This window comes from Thamnophis sirtalis, unplaced genomic scaffold, assembly GCF_051295495.1.
Source record: "Thamnophis sirtalis isolate CommonGarterSnake01/CBP01778 unplaced genomic scaffold, rThaSir2_p1.2 scaffold_1, whole genome shotgun sequence".
NCBI classification, from domain to species: domain Eukaryota; kingdom Metazoa; phylum Chordata; class Lepidosauria; order Squamata; family Natricidae; genus Thamnophis; species Thamnophis sirtalis.
In genome coordinates, this window is record NW_028261381.1 from 29,990,954 (window position 1) to 30,010,175 (window position 19,222).

The following is a 19,222-nucleotide window of genomic DNA, read 5'->3' on the forward strand; positions in this document are numbered from 1 at the left end:
TGAAGTTGCTGAGATTAAGAAAAACTACTAGACTAGACTATTAGGAACTTTCATTATGAACAATGTAGCAAGAGGAATCAATTAGAGGAGAAAGGAATTTTGGTTCACCTCTCCTAAGCTTGAACAATTGATTCTATGTATGTGCTTCTATATAAGGGGTCTTACTTATACAGAATCAGATGCAAGTGGTCCTTGGCTTACAACAATTCTGTTCAAAGTTACAGTGGCACCGAAAAAAGTGACGTATGATCTTTTTCCACCCTTGCGATTGTTGCAACATCCCCGTGGTCATGTGATCAAAATTCAGGTGCTTGGCAAGTGACTCCTGATGTCGCAGGATCATGTGATCACCTTCTGATAAGCAAAGTCAATGGGGAAGACAGATTCACTTAGCAACCATTTTACTAACTTAACCAGTGATTCACTTAACAACTATGGCAAGAAAAGTAGTAAAACAGGACAAAATTCACTGAACAAATGTCTCTTAGCAACATAAATGTTGGGCTCAATTGTGATCGTAAGTTGAGGATTACCCTTTTGCTCAATATTATCTGTGTTGTCTGTAATGATTCTCCATGTCTCCAGCTCTGGGAGTGATGGGACTGAATCTCAGTGATACTGTGTACAAAACGTGATTTCACTTACCAAGGAAATAAATTTTTTTCCTGTATATTTAATATCTGAGTGCCATTTAATTAGAAAAAAGAAAAAAGCCTGTGGAGTTGAGCTGGATTCCTAGTTATTTCATTGATATGGCTGCACGTCCCCTACCCAAGTTCAAACCAGGCTTGACCTGCTCTGCCTCACCTCTCGGTCTGAACAAAGTCAGCAAAGTGCTGGATATTTTTATTTTTTATGGAGGACAGCCCACACATTGGTTATAAATTCCTTGTATGCAATAGACAGAATTGCAGATGACAGAATCCTTTGCCTTCAATGACTTTAGTTAAGCACATAGCAGGACATTAATTGCAGGATAAGGCTGTTGCAACATAGCCATTGCCTTCTTCATGGAAGTCCGTGATTCTGTTCAAAGTTAGATGTAAGAAGCTAAACACTAAATCTCAGCCCAAATTGATCATGCCACACTGACTTTGAATAGCAGGGTTATTTTTTTAAGTATGGGAAGTCCAACTTCTAGTCTTACTGTAGTAGAGGTAAGAATATTTGCTGTATTTAAATAGTAGCCGATTGTCACTTTCTATTACCAAGTCAACTACATTACAAAGTTCTGTTCTAAAGAACTTTTTTGTATGTGAATAGGAATAAAATAGATATAGGGCCATAGAATAAAGCATTTGTACCTGCATACATATTCCATTCATATCAGGTGTGGGTTCCGGCAGTCGTTTTGCTTGTGGGTGCTTTGCATGCACGCGCTTGGTGCGCGCTGTGCACATGTGCACAGTACAATAAAAATTAGAACCAGTTCAGGGGCGTGGCAGGCCTGGGCCACTGCCAGTTCCAGCCACTCAGACTGTCAAATCACTACTGGTTCAGCTGAACAGGGCCGAACTGGTAGGAACCCACCACTGAAGTATAGTTATATATAAATGCATTTATGGTTTATTTTGACATTAGTATACCACTTATAAGCTGGTGAAACATGTGGGTCATTGGTTTATTACAAAAGGGATAACATAAGCCAGAAGTTCACTTTCATAAATTGTTCATAGTTAAATGCCTAATATAAGGGTCAATGTGTACTTGCAAGAACTAATATGCATAGCACTTATTTTCATGTACTTCTTACTGGTATGCCAAATGTTAAAAATTGTATACTAATAAATAAATGTTATTTAGAAATATAAACAATGATACACACTTATCAGTTCTATATACAAAATACGATCCCAATTTTTGTTTGTTACATATCGGACTGGATCATCCCTCTGCAACTACAAGTTTTAACTCAAGACATGTTGATTCAAAAGGAGTTTCAATATGTTTATTTTAGGGCTTTGTATCTGATTTTAATTATATTAATGTTGGGCATGAACGCAACAGATTGTTATAAATGCCACCTTATATTCTCAAATTTTTATATCTGTTGGGACCAAGATCAAAGACAGCATCCACAATTAAATTAAATAAAACTTGTCTGTTTTCCAGTGATGCTAAGACTTCAAGTTGAAATGTGAATTCAGATGCCTCAGAAAATCCTCCCTGGATGTAAGAGATGGTGGGAAGACTTTCTGACAGAATTCACATATTCCTGACTGTCTGAGTTCCGAGTCTTCAGAAGCAAGTGCCAGTAAGTCAGTGTCTTGAGTGCAGTAAGATTTCCACGGAGGCTGTAAGAAAAGGGGGAAAAGGAATGAATGCTTTCTGTATAATCAGTGTTGCTTTCTCACTGACAGTGGTTTAGTGCTAGTTAGTTTCCTTAAATATGTAGCATTTTACTAAAGAATAAGCTTGGATTTTCTCTAAAGCAATCTACATAGTTTTAAATGCTATGGTTGAGAAACCCTGGTCTAAAGCCTGAAGCATGTAAAATATTTTATTTCTTTTTAATTTTAGAACTGATTTCCATTAACTAGCACATTTGGTCAGCAGTTCTAGCATGATAAATATAGACATTATATTTTACTTCTATAACTATAATGCTAAGGCACTGGAATTCATATTATGTAAGAATTTTGATCACTAGCACTTCATATTTTTAAAACAATCAAAATACATGAATATTGAAGTCTTAAATAAGGAGTTCATTGATTATGGCACACAAGCCAGAATAATTTTGGTAAGCAAATATACATTCGGTGTTTCAAGACTGGGTTCTTTTTAAAGATAATATGTATTTTGAAAATGTGATTATGCAATAACAAAATGACAAGGGCACAAAACCCAGGATATATTTCTAGAAGTTCTCTGTGTTATTTTATTATGTAAGAACATGCCATTTGAATCTACATGTTTTCTTTGATATTTAATACAATATACAAAATATGTATATATCTACTCCTAACCATATTATTGATGTGTGAATTTTGAAATAAAGTAGTTAATTTAAAAGGGATGGGGAACAGAGAAGCAGCTACTGTTTCTCTTAGAGTTAGTGCTTTGTCTAAACAATATTTAAGATTTGTCACAGGGCCTTTACAGATTTATCTTGTACATCTTGTACTGTGGTCAGTCATCAATCCTTCCAGGCTAATTAGATATAATTACATCAAGTTCTAAAAAACACTACTTTTTTGTTGGTGTAAATTGCTTTGGAAACCTGTCTAAGCATTGATGCGTGTTTTAAGTATCACTATGGAAGTGTGCTTTTAATTACTTCTTTGCAACTCCACCTTCATTTAAACTGGCAGTTTTAATAACTGTAACAGGAAGCATTTCATGCTTTTTTGGTAATATTTGATCATATAAACACCAACTCTTCTCTTGAGAATCTTTGTTTACTGGCCTGGTTAACACTTGACACTAAGACATAATGTGATGTGTTTGGTTTTTGGGTATGTGTGAATTCATCCGTGATGTCTTAGTATTCTGTACAGAGTAGGTCACTGTAGCTTGTTTAACAAACCATAATAAAAAACAAGCTGTGTAAAACCTTCAACTGAGTTTTGTGTTGCAATCCCATTTAACATGCAGTTTTATTTATTTAGGAATAAGTTTCATTGAATACAATAACACTTACTTTTGACTAGTCATCTAAAATTCTCTTAAAATCTCCCCTTAAGTTAACAACTTCACTTAACATCTAATACAGGCCTGTCAAACTGGTGGCCCGTGGGCTGGATGCGTCATACGCAGGCCACGCCCACCCCCGGCTCTGCGAAGGCAAAAAACAATGTGATATGTCATGATATGTCACGTGACATGATAGAGTTTGACACCCATGATCTAATGAAAATAACATTAGAAATGTTTTTCTTTGGATTAAATTTGCACTATAGAAGAAATTAAGATAGCTGGGTAGGTTTTATTTTGGATTGCTGCTGATAGTGTCCTTTTTATGTTATGTTGTTATGAATGTTTGCAATAATTTTAATATTGCAATTAATTAGTTGCCTTTTAAGTGATTAATGAAATACATATTTTCTATTTCCATAATTTCAACATGCATACGTTTGAAATACTAAAAAAGACAATTAAAATTCAGCAACTACTAGGTACCACTTCATGTTAAAAGGAAAAACTTTACTTAATGTGTTTATTTCAGTTGCAAACCAGAATCCAAAGAGAATTAACGATAAACAAAGGTGACCTTAACTTGCAGCCCATTGGTTAAAATAAACAAATTAGCATTTTAATTGCTGCATCCTACTTTATGCATGCTCCTTGCTAGTGTAGCTTTTCGTTAGAGAAATTGAGTGGCCGCCTGAGTGGCTCATACAGATGGTTAACCACCATGTAATTGTGTAAGTATTGGGATATATATTTCTAAATGGTAGACATCTAAGCAAATGCTAAAGTATTTAATAGGTGTGGCATGCCCTTTATATTTGCTTTCCTCAAAATAAGAAGCAAACCATTTTGAACTAAAGACCCCTAAATGAGCCACATTACAGGGATGCAAAACATTCCTAACTGTTCAATTCAGTCTTCATTCTTGTTTTCATTATTACAGTTTTCAATCCAGGTGTTTAAGAAACTGCAATACACTAAGAAAGCAGACTCAAGTTTTTATATTTAGTCTGCAAGGAAGAGCTAAATTTATTACATCAACTGAGAGCCACAGTTCTAACGACTTATGGTTGCCAATTACGCTGCATTTAAGTTTCCCCTCCTCATCTTTACTTGTTAACACATGTACTAAATACATGACAGAAATTCTTGTCTGCTGAAGAAAAAAAAGGATGGGGGAATCAAGTGTGTAAATCAGCAATATTAGGATGTCAGCAAGGTTAATCCTGTATACAAGGATCCAAACATTTTAAATGCATTTTCATACTGTCTACATTTACTCTGCAGGCGAGATAATGAGGTGCCTCAAGCTATCTTCAGCTGACTCAGGGAGTGAATCTACCTACTTTTTATCAGGAGAGGACAGTCTCACAGCCTCATTGAGATGCATTCATCAAAACAGGCCAACTTTATTTGTCATTAAAGTGAAGGACCCGTCCTTCACTTTAATGCCAGCTTGCCAGGGCCATGTTAGCATGCTGAAGGAATTGGGGCCATTAGTATTTTTAGCAAAACGGGAACTTTTACATTTCCCCCGTCGCTAAAAAGGACCGTGCATTTACGCTTCTTTTCCTGCCTACAATTGAGCAGTGATTTTGATCAGTTAAAAACAAATTATAAAAACAATTTTATATTTGAAAGGAATGCAAAAATTTTAAGGATAAGAAAAATAGCAATATTTAAGCAAATATATGTGTATGTATCTTTAATGAAGTCTAAAGTAGCATTGGCTTCTTATGCCTACGTTTCTGGATAAGATACATAATTTTAATCAAAGGCCTTATGTTCTACATTCCTTCCTGGATACAACTAACAAATATTGGAACTATTTTCTGTCGCCAGTTGTCTTTCCAAATGTAAACACTTAAGATATCAAGACATCCTGGCTATCACTGAGTTATAGTACGGTATTGGCTATTCAGAATTTTAAAAATACATGTGCTTATTTTTCAAAAACAAAAAATTTAGCCTAATTTCTTTAAAATTATGACACTTTTAACTTCTGTTCGCCTGTTTTAAACTGCATAATTCTCTATCAACTTAGAATCCCACATCAGCTGTTTCACATGCTTTACTATACAATGCAGGGTGCCATCTATTGAAAAATGAATACACAGTCTAACTAGTTAAAAGAACAGGCAGGAGACATATTGGAGAAAAGGGAAAGTAAGAAGTAATAGAACGGATGCTTTGTAACACCACAGGAATCTTCATAGTAATAGAAAAAATAGTTTAATTTGTTTTATACCAACTCAGCTCAGGATTTGATGCAGTGAAAAGCAAAAACAGGTGAGTCATAAAATAATGCAGGTGAAAAACTAAAACCTAGTGAAGGAAACAAACAGTTTGGTATGTGCATGTGTGTGTATATAAATTATGTATGATAAAATACTCTCATCGATAGAGTTTTTTACATGATTTTTGTTCTGGAAAACACTTTTAGATGTTTTCTTTTGATACTCATCATTTGAAAACTGCTAAGAGGAGACTAGACATGTTATTCCGTGCTTTTATGATTGGAAAAAAAAAGATTCTACAAGACTGGGTGGACACCCATTCTCTGTCAATTACACCAATTGGAGTCATCTCTCAGTATTAGAACACACATTCCAGAACTTGAAGGAGTCTTCAGAAATCTATACTACATGTATTTACATGACATTAATATGTCTTGTCTAGAAAGTAGCTGATAAGTGCTTTTATCAGCTTTTATTCTCCATAAAATAAATGTGCATTGTAAAAATTTCATCTTATTATATGAAAAATTCAAATACTTTAGGAATGTTAACGTAAAATTCTCCAATAGGTAAAGGTGTACGTATGTAATCTTTGACCATTTAAAGATGAGAAGCTTCTGTTCATAAAAGTGGTGATTATATTTAAATTATGTCTGAACCCCTGCACAGTACAATCTGGTGTGAATTTACTCAGATGGCAGCTGCATTAGGTTCAACAGGATCTATATTGCTTTATGGGGCGTGTTTAGGTTTGCAGCCTAATAGAAGCCCAATCTGCTACCAGAATATAGAAATAGGGCAGCAACAATATGGCACAGCAGTATGCTAAGCCAGTGCAGAGACGGAAAAAAAGTGGAGCAGCATGGGAAAAACAATCAGGGCTGAGCCAGGGGATAAGAGAATCATAAGACTAATTGTGATGTTATCTGAAAGGCTTAAATATCTTGAGTCACTTCAGAAGTAAAGTTATAAATCTTCTGTGCATTTGTAAAGAAATTACTTTCTAACATCTACCTTTATGTAGTACATTGCTCTCTACTACTGGGCTATGGAAGGATAAAAATAGGGAGAAAGAGAGGAACCCAAGGATATCATACTAAGTTCCAAAAGCAGACTTCCTGTGATCGGGCTTCTAGATGTATTGGGCTTCACCAAGCCATCTCTGAAGTCCTATACATCTGGAATACATAAAATAGAGGAAGACTGTCCTAGGAGCGAAGAATAAAACATTAATAAAAAATAAATGAGGTTTGCTTATTGCTGCCTGTTTTAAAGCAACTCCATGCATACTACATGACTACATGAAAGAGTTGCTCGAACAGGTCAGGAAATCTGAATGCATGCAACATAAGGCCCCTAAGTAAACTAAGAACAATCTGTAAAGGAATCACTTATTTGCAATCATTCGCACATCATGGGTAAACATGCCTAAAATTAACATCCATTTTAATTTTAAAATATGCATCATGTGATTTTTAAAAAAAGTGATTTTACTATTTTAAAATATTTTTAGTATTTTTAATTGTAATAGATGTTTTAAATTGTAAGCCACCCAGAGTTAAAAGATTGAGATGGGCGGCTATAGTAATTGAATAAATAAGTTAAATAAATAAATACTAGAGTGGAGAAAACTAGCTCTTGTTCCATAGCAAAATTTTAAATACCACCAGAATACTAATATATCATGCTATTATATTATTTATAATATAATATAAATAATATAAGTAATTTATTATTACGGAGTATAATAAAAGCGCAGGCAAATTTTTGGAGATTGGGAGTACTTTGCGAGCAAGTGAGCCTGAAAAGGCTGCCATGGGAGACTTGCCTACTTAGTAAATTGGCCAGGTCCAGGCACAAAACATGCATTATCAGAAAGCAAATCAGTTCCAGGCAGGGCAATGTCTTACTACTTCATAAGGATCTTGGCGGACCAACAGTACTTGCATAAAAATTGGTAAAGAGTGGTACTTAGAGGCATGCCAATTTCTGGTTTCATTTTTTTCAAATGTAAAAATAAATCAGGTGGATAGAGTGTTTGACAGATACCAAGGCAGATATTTCAGAGCTTATTGGTACCTACAGACCCTATGTTGCTGGACAAATGCAGATATTTTTGATTAGGACAGCAACCAGTAAGGTTTACCTTGAAAATATATAGCAGAAAGAAACTGAAGTCCCTACTCAATCTTACAGCTCGCAGATCAATCATAAGTAAAAATAAAACTATATATTTTAAAAGATTGATACCGGTTGAGGTGCCCCAACATTTTTCTCATTCGGTTCTGAAGGGGGAAAATTAAATTCAGAGATATTCTATCTAGTATAGTCTCTCGTTCCAGAGTTATAAAGAAACATGTTTTTATATAACATGAAGAGCCAAGGTGGCGCAGTGGTTAAAATGCAGCACTGCAGGCTACTGCTAGATCAGCAGGTCAGCGGTTCAAATCTCACCGGCTCAGGGTTGACTCAGCCTTCCATCCTTCCGAGGTGGGTAAAATGAGGACCCAGATTGTTGGGGGCAATATGCTGACTCTCTGTAAACCGCTTAGAGAGGCCTGAAAGGCCTATGAAGCGGTATATAAGTCTACTGCTACTGCTATGAAGCTTGGTTCAAAAGAGTCTGGATGAACAGATTTGGGTGAGTTGAAGGTTGGGTAAACTTACCTTTGACCTGTTTTGCATCACTGAAGTAGTACAGTCATTTGCTCGTACTCCTCCAGTTAGAGTTCATCTTATTGAAACTCACCTCCTGGTCCCCAAGGTCCATGTTAAATGGCAGATTTGGGAGCATGTTTTCAGTCGTCAGAGTGTTTAGAATTGGCGTAGTCTCTGAAGAGCTCTCCAAGAATTCAGTATCACTATCTGTAGGTGGGAACTTGACATTAAGCTTAGAAAGGGATTCCACAGAGTTTTCTTCCTCGTCTGGTCCCATTCCTCTTGACGCAATAGATGGGAAATGAGGTACATCTCTGTTGGTATCCTTTTTAACCCATGGATTACAAAGGTCATCCGTTTGTTCATCAGTGCACTGGATAGGCTTGGAAAAAGGAATTTCTGGTAAAAAAAAGCAAAGGAAAAGATTAAAAGATATCCCAAAGACCAGATTAAAATATATCATTCAGTTATACAAATTCCTGACAAATTCCACCACCCAGAGGTTGCGCTGTGAGGAAGATGGGCAGTCTCCAAATTTAACATATATATAAAAATAAAATAAATAAATTCCCCACAATTCACTATGGCAGATTTTGGGTTCTAAACAGTTTTTTTTTAAAATGTCATTATTCCTCTCATTGCCTCATTTGACACAGCAGGCCGATGCTGATGTTCCTCCATGTCAAACCATTAATTCCTTTCTTCAGGGATAAACACGTTAGAAATCTTGCTTGGAACTCAAGTAAAATATTACACAATTGCTTTTATGTGTCAAAGTTTTAAAGCTTTCTTGATTAGTAGTCTAACAATTAGACAGACTTTCGGGTCTTTTTCTCAAGGGCTCATTGCTTACATATAGGTATCTTTATTTTCTATATTAAATTAAATTACTTTTCTATCTGTAACTACATCTGTTCTTTCAATTCAGCTTGGCTTCATTCAAACCAGCCTCATTTCTTTCAGTGCTCTAAGACAGATTTCAACTGTTTCACTCCACAGAGAAGGGGCATGTTTTCCTCTTTTCCCTTAAGAAGATTTCCCCTTTTCATTCCGGAGACCCTTTTGGGGAGGAGGGGAGTCCTTGGAGGAAGAATGGATTGAAAAGGGTCACTAACTATTCCTTCTTCCATGGTGTTAAATCCTAGCTCAGAGAGATTCTACTGGATGAGAAACTACAAGACATCCTTTTAGCACATCAGGTCATATCATTTCAGCCATGTTGTACCATTTGCTACAACAGCTACATATCTGCACTTACTAGAGACTAAGTGAAGCCCATATTTGTCTCTGGTAAAATACAGACAATTCTGGCAGGTTAAAAGCCATGTCTGAATTAGCTTACCCTATAACTATTCACGGAAATGACTGTCTCTGTCCAGACTTAACTTCTTCCAATGCATGTTATACTGCAAAGCACTTACACCAGCTATTCCTAAGCTGCCCAAGCTCTGGAAGTTAGCTATAAATCAGTCAAGCCTAGCAATCAGAGCAGCTATTATTAGAGAACAAAGAATGTCGAAAATTGGGTTATAAGCGCATATACTTTGTAGGAGCATCTGATCGGCCCCTGTTGGCTGTCATAGATTAGACAGATTTTGGTTTGATCTAGCAAAGATGGTTTTTACAACTGAGGTGAGGAAAGGGCTTTCAGTAGGGGGTGTGCAAATGTTTCAAATTTCAACTGTTTTAAATTCAAAACCTGAAACAAGTTTGCATTTTTAAAAGGCTCTTTCAATCACTAGGAAGTGCTCTGAGATTGAAACAGGGTGTTTTGAACTTGAAAACGGAGTTATCAGAGTGCAAAATACTTCCAAAATATGTCCATTTCAAATGCAAAATAGCTTTCAACTTGTGTATTTATTTGCTCAAACCTGAAATGCTTTGCATGTCAGTAGCTTTTAGACTTTCACATTACATTAAATGACTTATGTCTAGAAGAAAATTAAGTCATAGTATGCTGCTTTTTCAGTCTGCTCAAAATGTTACCAGCAGCCCAATCCCTAGAAATACATGTGAATTATTAGATAAATCCTCTTGTGCCACTCATATTTTTTTTAAAAAGAAATCAGGTATCTTAGACTGTGGATTAAATGCATCACATTATACTTCTGGATATGTGATAGATAGATTGATAGATGTATATACAAAACATATATTGAAGCAAACCTGTATAGTATGCATCCTTTCCATATACCATGCAACAACATGCAAATTCATATCTGCTTAAATAACCAGAGCAGCCTCACATGAGGCTTGTGTTGCACTGAGATTATCTCACTACCGTGCATATTAAAATAAACAAACAAACAAATAAGCAAACAAACCCTGATACAGTATTGCATCAAGGGGAAATAAGGACCTTACTTTCTAACCCAAACATCTGAATTTAGAGTTCCCACCGTCAGTGAACATGTCTGGTTCAAAGATGTAAATGTATTCATTAGAATGTGGTTGTAAACCTAATCGACCAAAATTCCTAAATCTAAATGGCTTTATGCCAGTTGAGGTCATAGTAAGCTTTTGCTAGCAATGTATGGTAGTTAGGAAGGAGTGAGGTAACACAGACACTGTTGCCTTTCTCCTTCTACATAGTCTATTTTTGGAGTGACCAAAAATCTTTATTTTGCCAGTAAACTCATCAAGACAACCACTGCAAAATGGAATTTGTACACTCACAGCAAAGTGAGCTGTCAAATCACATGCCATAAATGAAGACGCACTGGTATTTTCCCCAAAACCCAAGGGTTATTGCCATATCAAATAAATGCATTATATTATGTAGCATTCTGCATATCAAAAAGGTATGGGTAATCTTAAACGGAATCTCTACGCAGTCGATGCAAAGACTTAGAAGGCAGTAAAGCATAGTTTTCAGAAGAAAGTACTGCAATAAAATGATACCAGTTGTAGGTTCTCTCCTTAGGTTACATTTATTCAGCTGGTCCGTCTGTGCTCTTGCCAGTGCACGTATTCGACTGAATTCTTCCTTCATGCCCCAGAAAACACTTTCCAGTTCATCCCTAAAGATTAATGATTTCAGATGTAAAGTATTGCCCTGTGCTTTTTCTGTTTCCTTTAGCACAACAAGCATATCGTTAAAAACACCAGCACCATCTGTGCTTGCAACCCAGACTCGAGGCCACAAATTATGGGAGGGGATCCATGATCCAATCTTTAAGAAATTTTGATAAAACGGTAACTTGATAAGGTAGCTGATGGGAAGGAGAGATTCTCAAACTGGCTGAAATAATACCACACAGAGATGTGATTAAACCTCCCCACTCCTCTACCCCACAAACTAAATGATTCTTACATATTACAGCCTCCATTAGAGAATACAACAAGCATACTATAGGGATTTTGTTATTTGTCCTTCCGGCCTCCAACAAAATTAATATTGGAGCATGAGGGGGTTTTCAGGGGGAAAGTGTGAGAAATTAAAATAACTGAAGTAACTTATGGCATAAAGATATCAGTGTTTTTCTCTGCTGAGTATGTTCTTTTTTTAAAGTAGAGAGATCCAGCATGAACCAATATAATACTTTTATTTTGGTATGCAGGGTGAAAGCAAAATAAATTTGAGCATATCCCTGTCATTTATCCTTGAACGGTATGTAGAAAACAGCCCTTATTGACACCATCCATGGATAAAATGCCTCTCCATCTGCAGTGTTTAAGCATATTTGGATAGTGAGGGATTCTCTTGGAGCACTTGAAATCAGAAGAGGTTGACTGAGGACCCAGAGCTGCTTGGAGAGAGGAATATGTCCTAAAAGATGCAAATTAGTGAGCACAGTGAAAGGTGAAATAATCACTTTGTTTTTTTATCTTCTTGGAGATCATAATTCTGGCTTTGGAGACAGTCTGTTCCAGCCTGATTCTTTTTTCAATTCAGATCCAGAATTTTTGAAAAGTGATCCAGGCTTCAAGTATCATTTAAATCGATCCCTGTAAAATCCAGCAAGTGAAGGTTTTAATGCTTAGGTTTTAATACCTATTTGCTCTTCTGCTTGGACCAAGCCTTTCCTTTCTATTAATTAAGGCACCAGGTGTCCACTGCAGCTTTTATGTTATTAATTGTTCAGTTTAGAGCACACATCACCCTAAGCCGTGGTTTTATTAATCACGACTTAGTGGATGAGCCTGGTTTATTTGCAGTTGCCTATGTACTTATATTGCCTAAGTCCCAAATCATAAATTACAAAGCAAAAGCCAAAACCAAGGAAATCACATTAGTTGTGTTGTGTCAAACCAGAAGTTGTAAAGAAATTCTAAACATCTATCTTAGAAGTGGGATGGGAGAAGGCAGGAAGTAAGGGGGAAATATATTTTAAAACTAGAAAGCAAGGACAAACAATGCATTATTATAGGAGGGAGAAAAACCCAATTCCATACCTTTCACAGACAGATGCAGAAGAGACCCCTGATGATAATTCCTGTCTAGATGAAGGCTGTTTTTCACTCCTTGCCTTTTGAAGGTAATCAGAAGTAGGAAAAAAAAAACTTGAATTATAACATTGTTACAAGAATCACCCCTATAATTAACAGAACCATAAAGTACTAATATAATATCCATTTGTTAATGGCATCTTGCCTTACTTTTTATGCAAAAAATAAAATCAAATCCATAAATCATTGTTTAGAAATATGTATGCTGGAAATCTATTATGGATTATATCCTCATTATTTTTAGGTGCTAGAATACGCCCGAAGTATTTTGGATAGCTGAGTTAACCAAGAAGTGCTGTTCACCCTGGTTTCCCACTTATACCTCAGAAATAATCAATTTAGCTAAATAAGAGGGACACACTGAATGCTGACTTGCATTTCATTCTTTTTTATTATTAAAGGCTTTCCCATAATTTAGTCATTTCCATACAAAAAGAATTCATACAAATATTCTTCCACGTAGAATTCTCTCCACATAATGAAACTGGGCAGGGATTACTAAGTCCATACATATTTATGCATCAGCCTTTGTACATTAACATGCATCATAAAACTATCAGGAAAAACTCCACTTTGCTTTTTATTAAAGCTGATCCAGGGCTAATATAATATGTTTTTTTTCAAGCAAGGAGAGAAGTTATTATATTTTACTACCACCTTGTGGATTACCCCTGTATTACATGGGCGTTTTATTTCAAAGGCTATTGGGAACTTCATGGACATATCCTTGAAGCTTTCTTGATAGTTGTAAAAAAGTGGTATTTCACTGTTGTTGTTTAAATCAGTTTACCCTACAGCCCATTTTTTTTCAGAGCATTCCCACGCATGCCCTAACTGGACCCACCTTGCTTATCTTTAGAGCCCCATTAAGGTTGGCCAGGGGTTGTCACATGCTGCTGATCCATATTTACATAGCTTTCAGAGTTTAGATAAGATCTTCCTGGGTAAATGAAGCCAGTATAGTATGGTCTTTAAAGTCAAATTAGGTATACAAAGGAATGACAGACTTCATATCTACTTTTCACTCCAAAAGGCATAGGAAATTACCATATTTTTCGGAGTATAAGACGCACCGGAATATAAGACACACCAAGGTTTTGAAGAGGCAATTTTTTTTAAAAAGTAGGTAGGTAGATAGAGGGATAGAAAGGGAGACAGAGAGAAATGCAGTAGGTAGGTAGGGAGAGAGAGAGTGAGTAGGTAGGTAGGTAGATGTTTCCAGGTGTATTTATCCATGTGCTGGAGAAGGAAATCACGGACAACCTGCAGCACCTAAGACTTGTTTCTGCTGGCACAGCACTTGATCAATGTAATTCTCATCAATCACTCTAACTAAAGAGCTTTCGGAAAGGGGAAAAAAGTTTTTGCACTCTGCAAACCTCCCCAAAACGGCCCATTTTTCACGAAAATGGCCCCTTTTTTTTCAAATAAAAGGCATGAATAGCCTTGGGGGGGGGCTTGCAGAGTGCTCCTGGGGGGTGCCCCCCAAAGAGCAAAAATGGCCCATTTTTTGTGAAAACGGTTTTTTTTCCCCTCAACAAAATGCATGTATAGCATTATGGAGGCTTATAGAGTGCTGCTAGGGGCTGGGGGGAGGCGAACGACCCATTGTTTGATCATTTCTGCCCTCCCCAGCCCCCTGGAGCTGTCTGAAAGCCTCCATAAGGCTAGGCACGGCCATTTTGGTGAAGGGGAGGGGCTTCGGGAGGCAACAAAATGTTGTATTCGATGTATAAGATGCACCCAGATTTTCAACCTCTTTTTTGAGGAAAAAGGGTGCGTCTTATACTCTGAAAAATATGGTAATCTTATTATTAATAGATAGGCCAGTATTTGGAGTACTTTATTTACAGAAGAGTACACAGCATTTAGTTTTTGGTTTATGAAATTAGTTTCAATCCTACAGTATCTGAATGTGTTCAGATCTCTACAGTATCTCTGAATTTTCTTACCTCTTTTTCATATCTTGATACCTGTATGCAATTTTGTGCTTCACTTCTTTCTTTCAGCTGCTTTTTTAGATTCCTTATTTCATCTTCTTTGGCAGTGATAATAGATTCAAATTTTTTTTCCTTTAAATTACTATCTTCTTCAATTTTTTTAAATTTTATACTCTCACTTTCCAATTGTTCCTTTAAAAAAAACCACATATACACACACAGAGAGAAAGAGAGAGCACAGTTGGTTAATTTTCAAGCTCTGAGGAATGTCATTATAGAATAGATTGTTATAGGCTAAATTAAGTCTTAGCAATCTGTGAAAAAGCTGTGAAAAGGCGAATTCCATGTTAGAGATCATTAGGAAAAAGATTGAAAAATAAAACTGACAATATCATCATGCCTTTATACAAATCTATGGTGTGACCACACTTGGAATATGGCACACAGTTTTAGTAGCTGTATTTTTTAAAAAAATATTATGTGATGGAGCTGGAAAAGAGGCAGAAAAGGAGCAATTAAAATGATCAAGGAAATGGTGCAATTTTTCTATGAAGAAAATAGAAATGGTAAGTTAAGAGAGGTACAACATAAAAGTATATATAATATGCCACAATGTAAACAGGTAATGTATAGATAAGTTTCTCCTTCATTCGTTGGAATTATCCAGTGGAATTGAAAGATGGGATTTGTATGACATTCACCATTGAACAAAGGCTGACAGTAACAGGAAAACCCATCAAGCACGCTAGTGAAAAGTGATTACTAAGATAGCTAAATATGGCATCCAAGGTCCAAGATAGTATGGCTCTTTTTAATGGCACCTGCTTAGCAACTGAGTGGGAAATTCTATTTTCCTCAAAAGTCGTGTGATTAAGGGACCAGGTAGGCCTTTGATCTGATCAGGACTCCTTTTGTGCTCCTATATGAAATCAGACTTGAGTAAGTACCATTAGGTTAAGATAAAATAATTATAATTCATTTACTTACAACATGCAGTTAATTTCCTTGTGGACAATTATTCAAAACAATTGTGCTTTATTTTGAACACATACATAAAAGGAGTCACACCACCACTATGCATATTAGTGCTTAGAAATGCAAGAAATGTTGTCTTATTCCATTTATATAGTCTGTTCACTAATATTTAATTAGTTTCAGCATGTGCTAGAATCAAGATAAAATATATTTAAAGAAAGTGACAATAGTCTTCAAGGCTCTTAATTTCTGGAACAGTTAAAATGTAGCTATTTAGCACTTAGGATTTTGCAAGACTCAAGATATTACGCTTCAAAAATAAGCTTAATAGTCTACTTTTAAATGGTCTACTTTTCTCCTGCATCATTAGGATATAATCTATTAATTCTCTGCATATAATGACAGTCTATATCGAAAGGGGGAAAACCTCAGCAAGAAAATAAAATAAAAACACGAAGCTATACCATCACCACCACCAGCAGCAGTGGTAACAACATTGTGTTTTCCTGAAGATTAAAATCTCCAGCTCTGATGGATGCATGCCATTTGTCAATTTACTATGAGGAACAGTAATTCAATGTAATCATATTATATGCTGTATGTGTGTGTTTTGAGAAATGGCAGTCCAGAGTCAAAACTGGAAAACATAGTCTCAGAAGTTCGAACATGGTGAAAATGATGAGTAGCTAAAGCCTTAGTTGGTTCCATCTGGTCAATCTGTTTAACTAATGACAAGCAAAACAATCAGAATACATTTGTTTTTGTTCACATTTTGAATGGGGAAGGAAGAAAAGTGCAGTCTTAGTGGCTCATCCATAAGATTTACTTCTGGGTAGATATTGGGTTGCAAAATGCTATTATGAAGATAAGTATTTCCTCAAACTGAAAAGAGGGGAAACTGCTGCAGTTATGAAAGCTCACCTATGTAAATACATTTTTAATTCCCCAGTTGAAATTTCAAAGATTTTATTTATGTGTGATTGTATAAACTTAAAAATATTTTATTTTGATATAGCAAGCCGCTCAGAGTTGCCTTGCAGTGAGATAGGCGGCAAACAAATTGAATAAATAAATAAATAAAGTAAAATAAGAAATAAGAAAATAAGGTGGATACCACCAGTACTTTAACCACTATTAAAAATGTTGCTCAGTCATTCTCTGGGTTCTGTATTTCATTCTTTTCTTTTTGTAAGCTACCTAGACAACATTTGGTGCTATTAGCTGCCTGCGTAAATGTAAATGATAAAATAAATTTGTGGACGTGTTTGATAGAAAGGTTTTAGAAGGATGAAATCTATTTTTCTATTTCTGGATGGGTGGGAAAAGCTATTAGCACCACATTTTGCTCAGAGAGGAGCCAAGGAAGATGGTAATAAATAATAGGAGAGAAACAACAGAAGAAGAAACAAATGAAAGATGTGAAAAGTACTGAGACAGTGACAGGTTTCTAAAAACAGCAACAAGCAAGCTGACCTTTCTAAGGAATATACGATTTTTTTAAAAAGAAAAAAATGTTTAAAATGTAACAGAAAACAATACAATGGAATGAGGGCTTTCTAATCCCAAACTTCACATGATAAACCGAAGGAAGTTAGAATGACTACATCTATTTATGAGACTGAGAATATTTGAACCCACTTTTTATTGCTAAAAATAAATATTAAAGCGCAAAACAATTAAACAACACATTAAAAATGCTTAAAGCAGAGATTGACAGTCTGTAACCCCAATATTATTTTGTCTCTAGTCTTGTTCCTGAAGCTCATTTATGAACCTCTGGAGGGTCGTAAATCTTTGATTTTCAAAGTGAAAAGAATGCTGGAAGAATTAAAAAAATTATAAAAGTCACAAAACAAGATTAAAATTTATTCAGTTAACTTGTTTCTTGCCTCCTGGAACTCCATCATTCTAGATTTGCAGTAGTTTTCCTTCTTTCCTTGCTGTTTCTTAAGTTTGGAACTGCTTTAGAGAATATCTGTGCTGGGCTATGTTATCTTCCTATTTCCTTCAAACCTTTGGACACGGCCCAGGAAGTGGGGTGAATACTTGGAAGTAAAAATAATCCTAGTTGATTTTTTTCCTCTCTCCTTTGTTGCTTCTGTAATATTAAATTTTAGATCGAAGTCTTCTCATTACATGAGATTGAAAAAGGACTTCATTGACCCTTGCAAATAGTTGAGGAGACACCAGGAAATTCCCAGCTGTAGGCTCTATTGGGAACTTAAATAAACAACCCTATGCCCCTCCCTCCCCCCAAAAACCTTGAATCCTCCAATGACAAATTACTTCTGTAGTGTTGCTTACACAGCTATACCTCCCTGGAGTTACCATGAGAAGAGTGTGATTTGAAAGAGATTTAATGTTTTATGTAAACAAACAACAGCATCGCACTTATTCAAGAGAACACGGGAGAATCATGCATGAATGTAACAATGAAGAAGAAGTAGTAAAAATAGGAATAATTACTTTCCTATTATTGGCTTGTAGCCTTAAATTTCACTTGTATGAAGAGCCCAACTCAAATTATATAGCCGCACCAACAAAACCACTTGCACATTTAATAGGAATCCTCACTATTACCATCTGATGCGTGGACTAAGACCTTGGCAGCTGCTTTCACAATTTATGGTTTAAGTGTATAGCAGAGAAAATGCTTATTTTTTTCTGACTTCTATCCTGCTCTTCCTCTACGTTTCCCAATAGACCTATTCTTTTTCTGATCTGGACGTGATCTCAACCCTCCAAAGAGTGTCCTCCTCGTACAATTTTTAAAAAAATAAGCAGGTTGCTGCCTGTTTTATGGAGATGTTCTTTTTCTTCTGGCTTGTGTTTAGATAAAACAGGAAATACCTTTCCCCTCCTGACTTTCAAATATGACGAACCCCCTCTGCCTTTGATGTATACTGAAAATAACGGTACATCGTTTAAAAAACGATAATGATATTTGTACTTCATATAACATTTGAATTTCAAAGCGCTTGCCATCTTCTATTTTTCCAATTTGTGTGACCCTCTTCTAAAGCAGGTTAGTGTTACCACAGTTAGAGAATTGAAGCAGAGGAAAGGAGGTTTGATTATGGTTACTTTGTGAACACAATATTAGTTGGACATCTGCATGTTGTCACAATGCAAGCATTGCTTAAACACAAATAAGCAAATATACTGAGGCTATTTTTGTAAGGGCAATGAGGATTGCTTATATCCATATTTGCAGTTGTAAATATAGGTACTATATTGTTACCAGAGGAATGTAATTTTTCTTTTTGTTTCCAATTCCAAATTTCTGAAGCAGAAATTGCAAAGCTTGCTTAAAGAGAAAGGAGAAAAGAA

At 35.8% G+C, this 19,222-nt stretch overlaps 1 protein-coding gene across 5 annotated transcripts in view; it reads right to left on the bottom strand.

Moving 5' to 3' along the window:
* Positions 1-1,934: 1,934 nt before the first annotated feature.
* Positions 1,935-19,222, bottom strand: part of TANK (TRAF family member associated NFKB activator) — a 35,696-nt gene continuing 18,408 nt past the window's right edge. For 3 of the 5 annotated variants that reach the window (XM_087709832.1, XM_087709820.1, XM_087709824.1), the window contains 6 exons: positions 19,134-19,199; positions 14,930-15,109; positions 12,924-13,000; positions 11,430-11,548; positions 8,620-8,927; positions 1,935-2,294 (listed from right to left, as the gene is read on the bottom strand). In XM_087709832.1, coding sequence (XP_087565958.1) covers positions 2,118-2,294; positions 8,620-8,927; positions 11,430-11,548; positions 12,924-13,000; positions 14,930-15,109; positions 19,134-19,199 — 927 coding nt within the window. In that variant the 3' untranslated portion in view covers positions 1,935-2,117. Of the gene's footprint in view, positions 2,295-8,537; positions 8,928-11,429; positions 11,549-12,923; positions 13,001-14,929; positions 15,110-19,133; positions 19,200-19,222 lie in introns of all 5 variants that reach the window. The other 2 variants (XM_087709842.1, XM_087709837.1) reach the window with 2 other exon arrangements.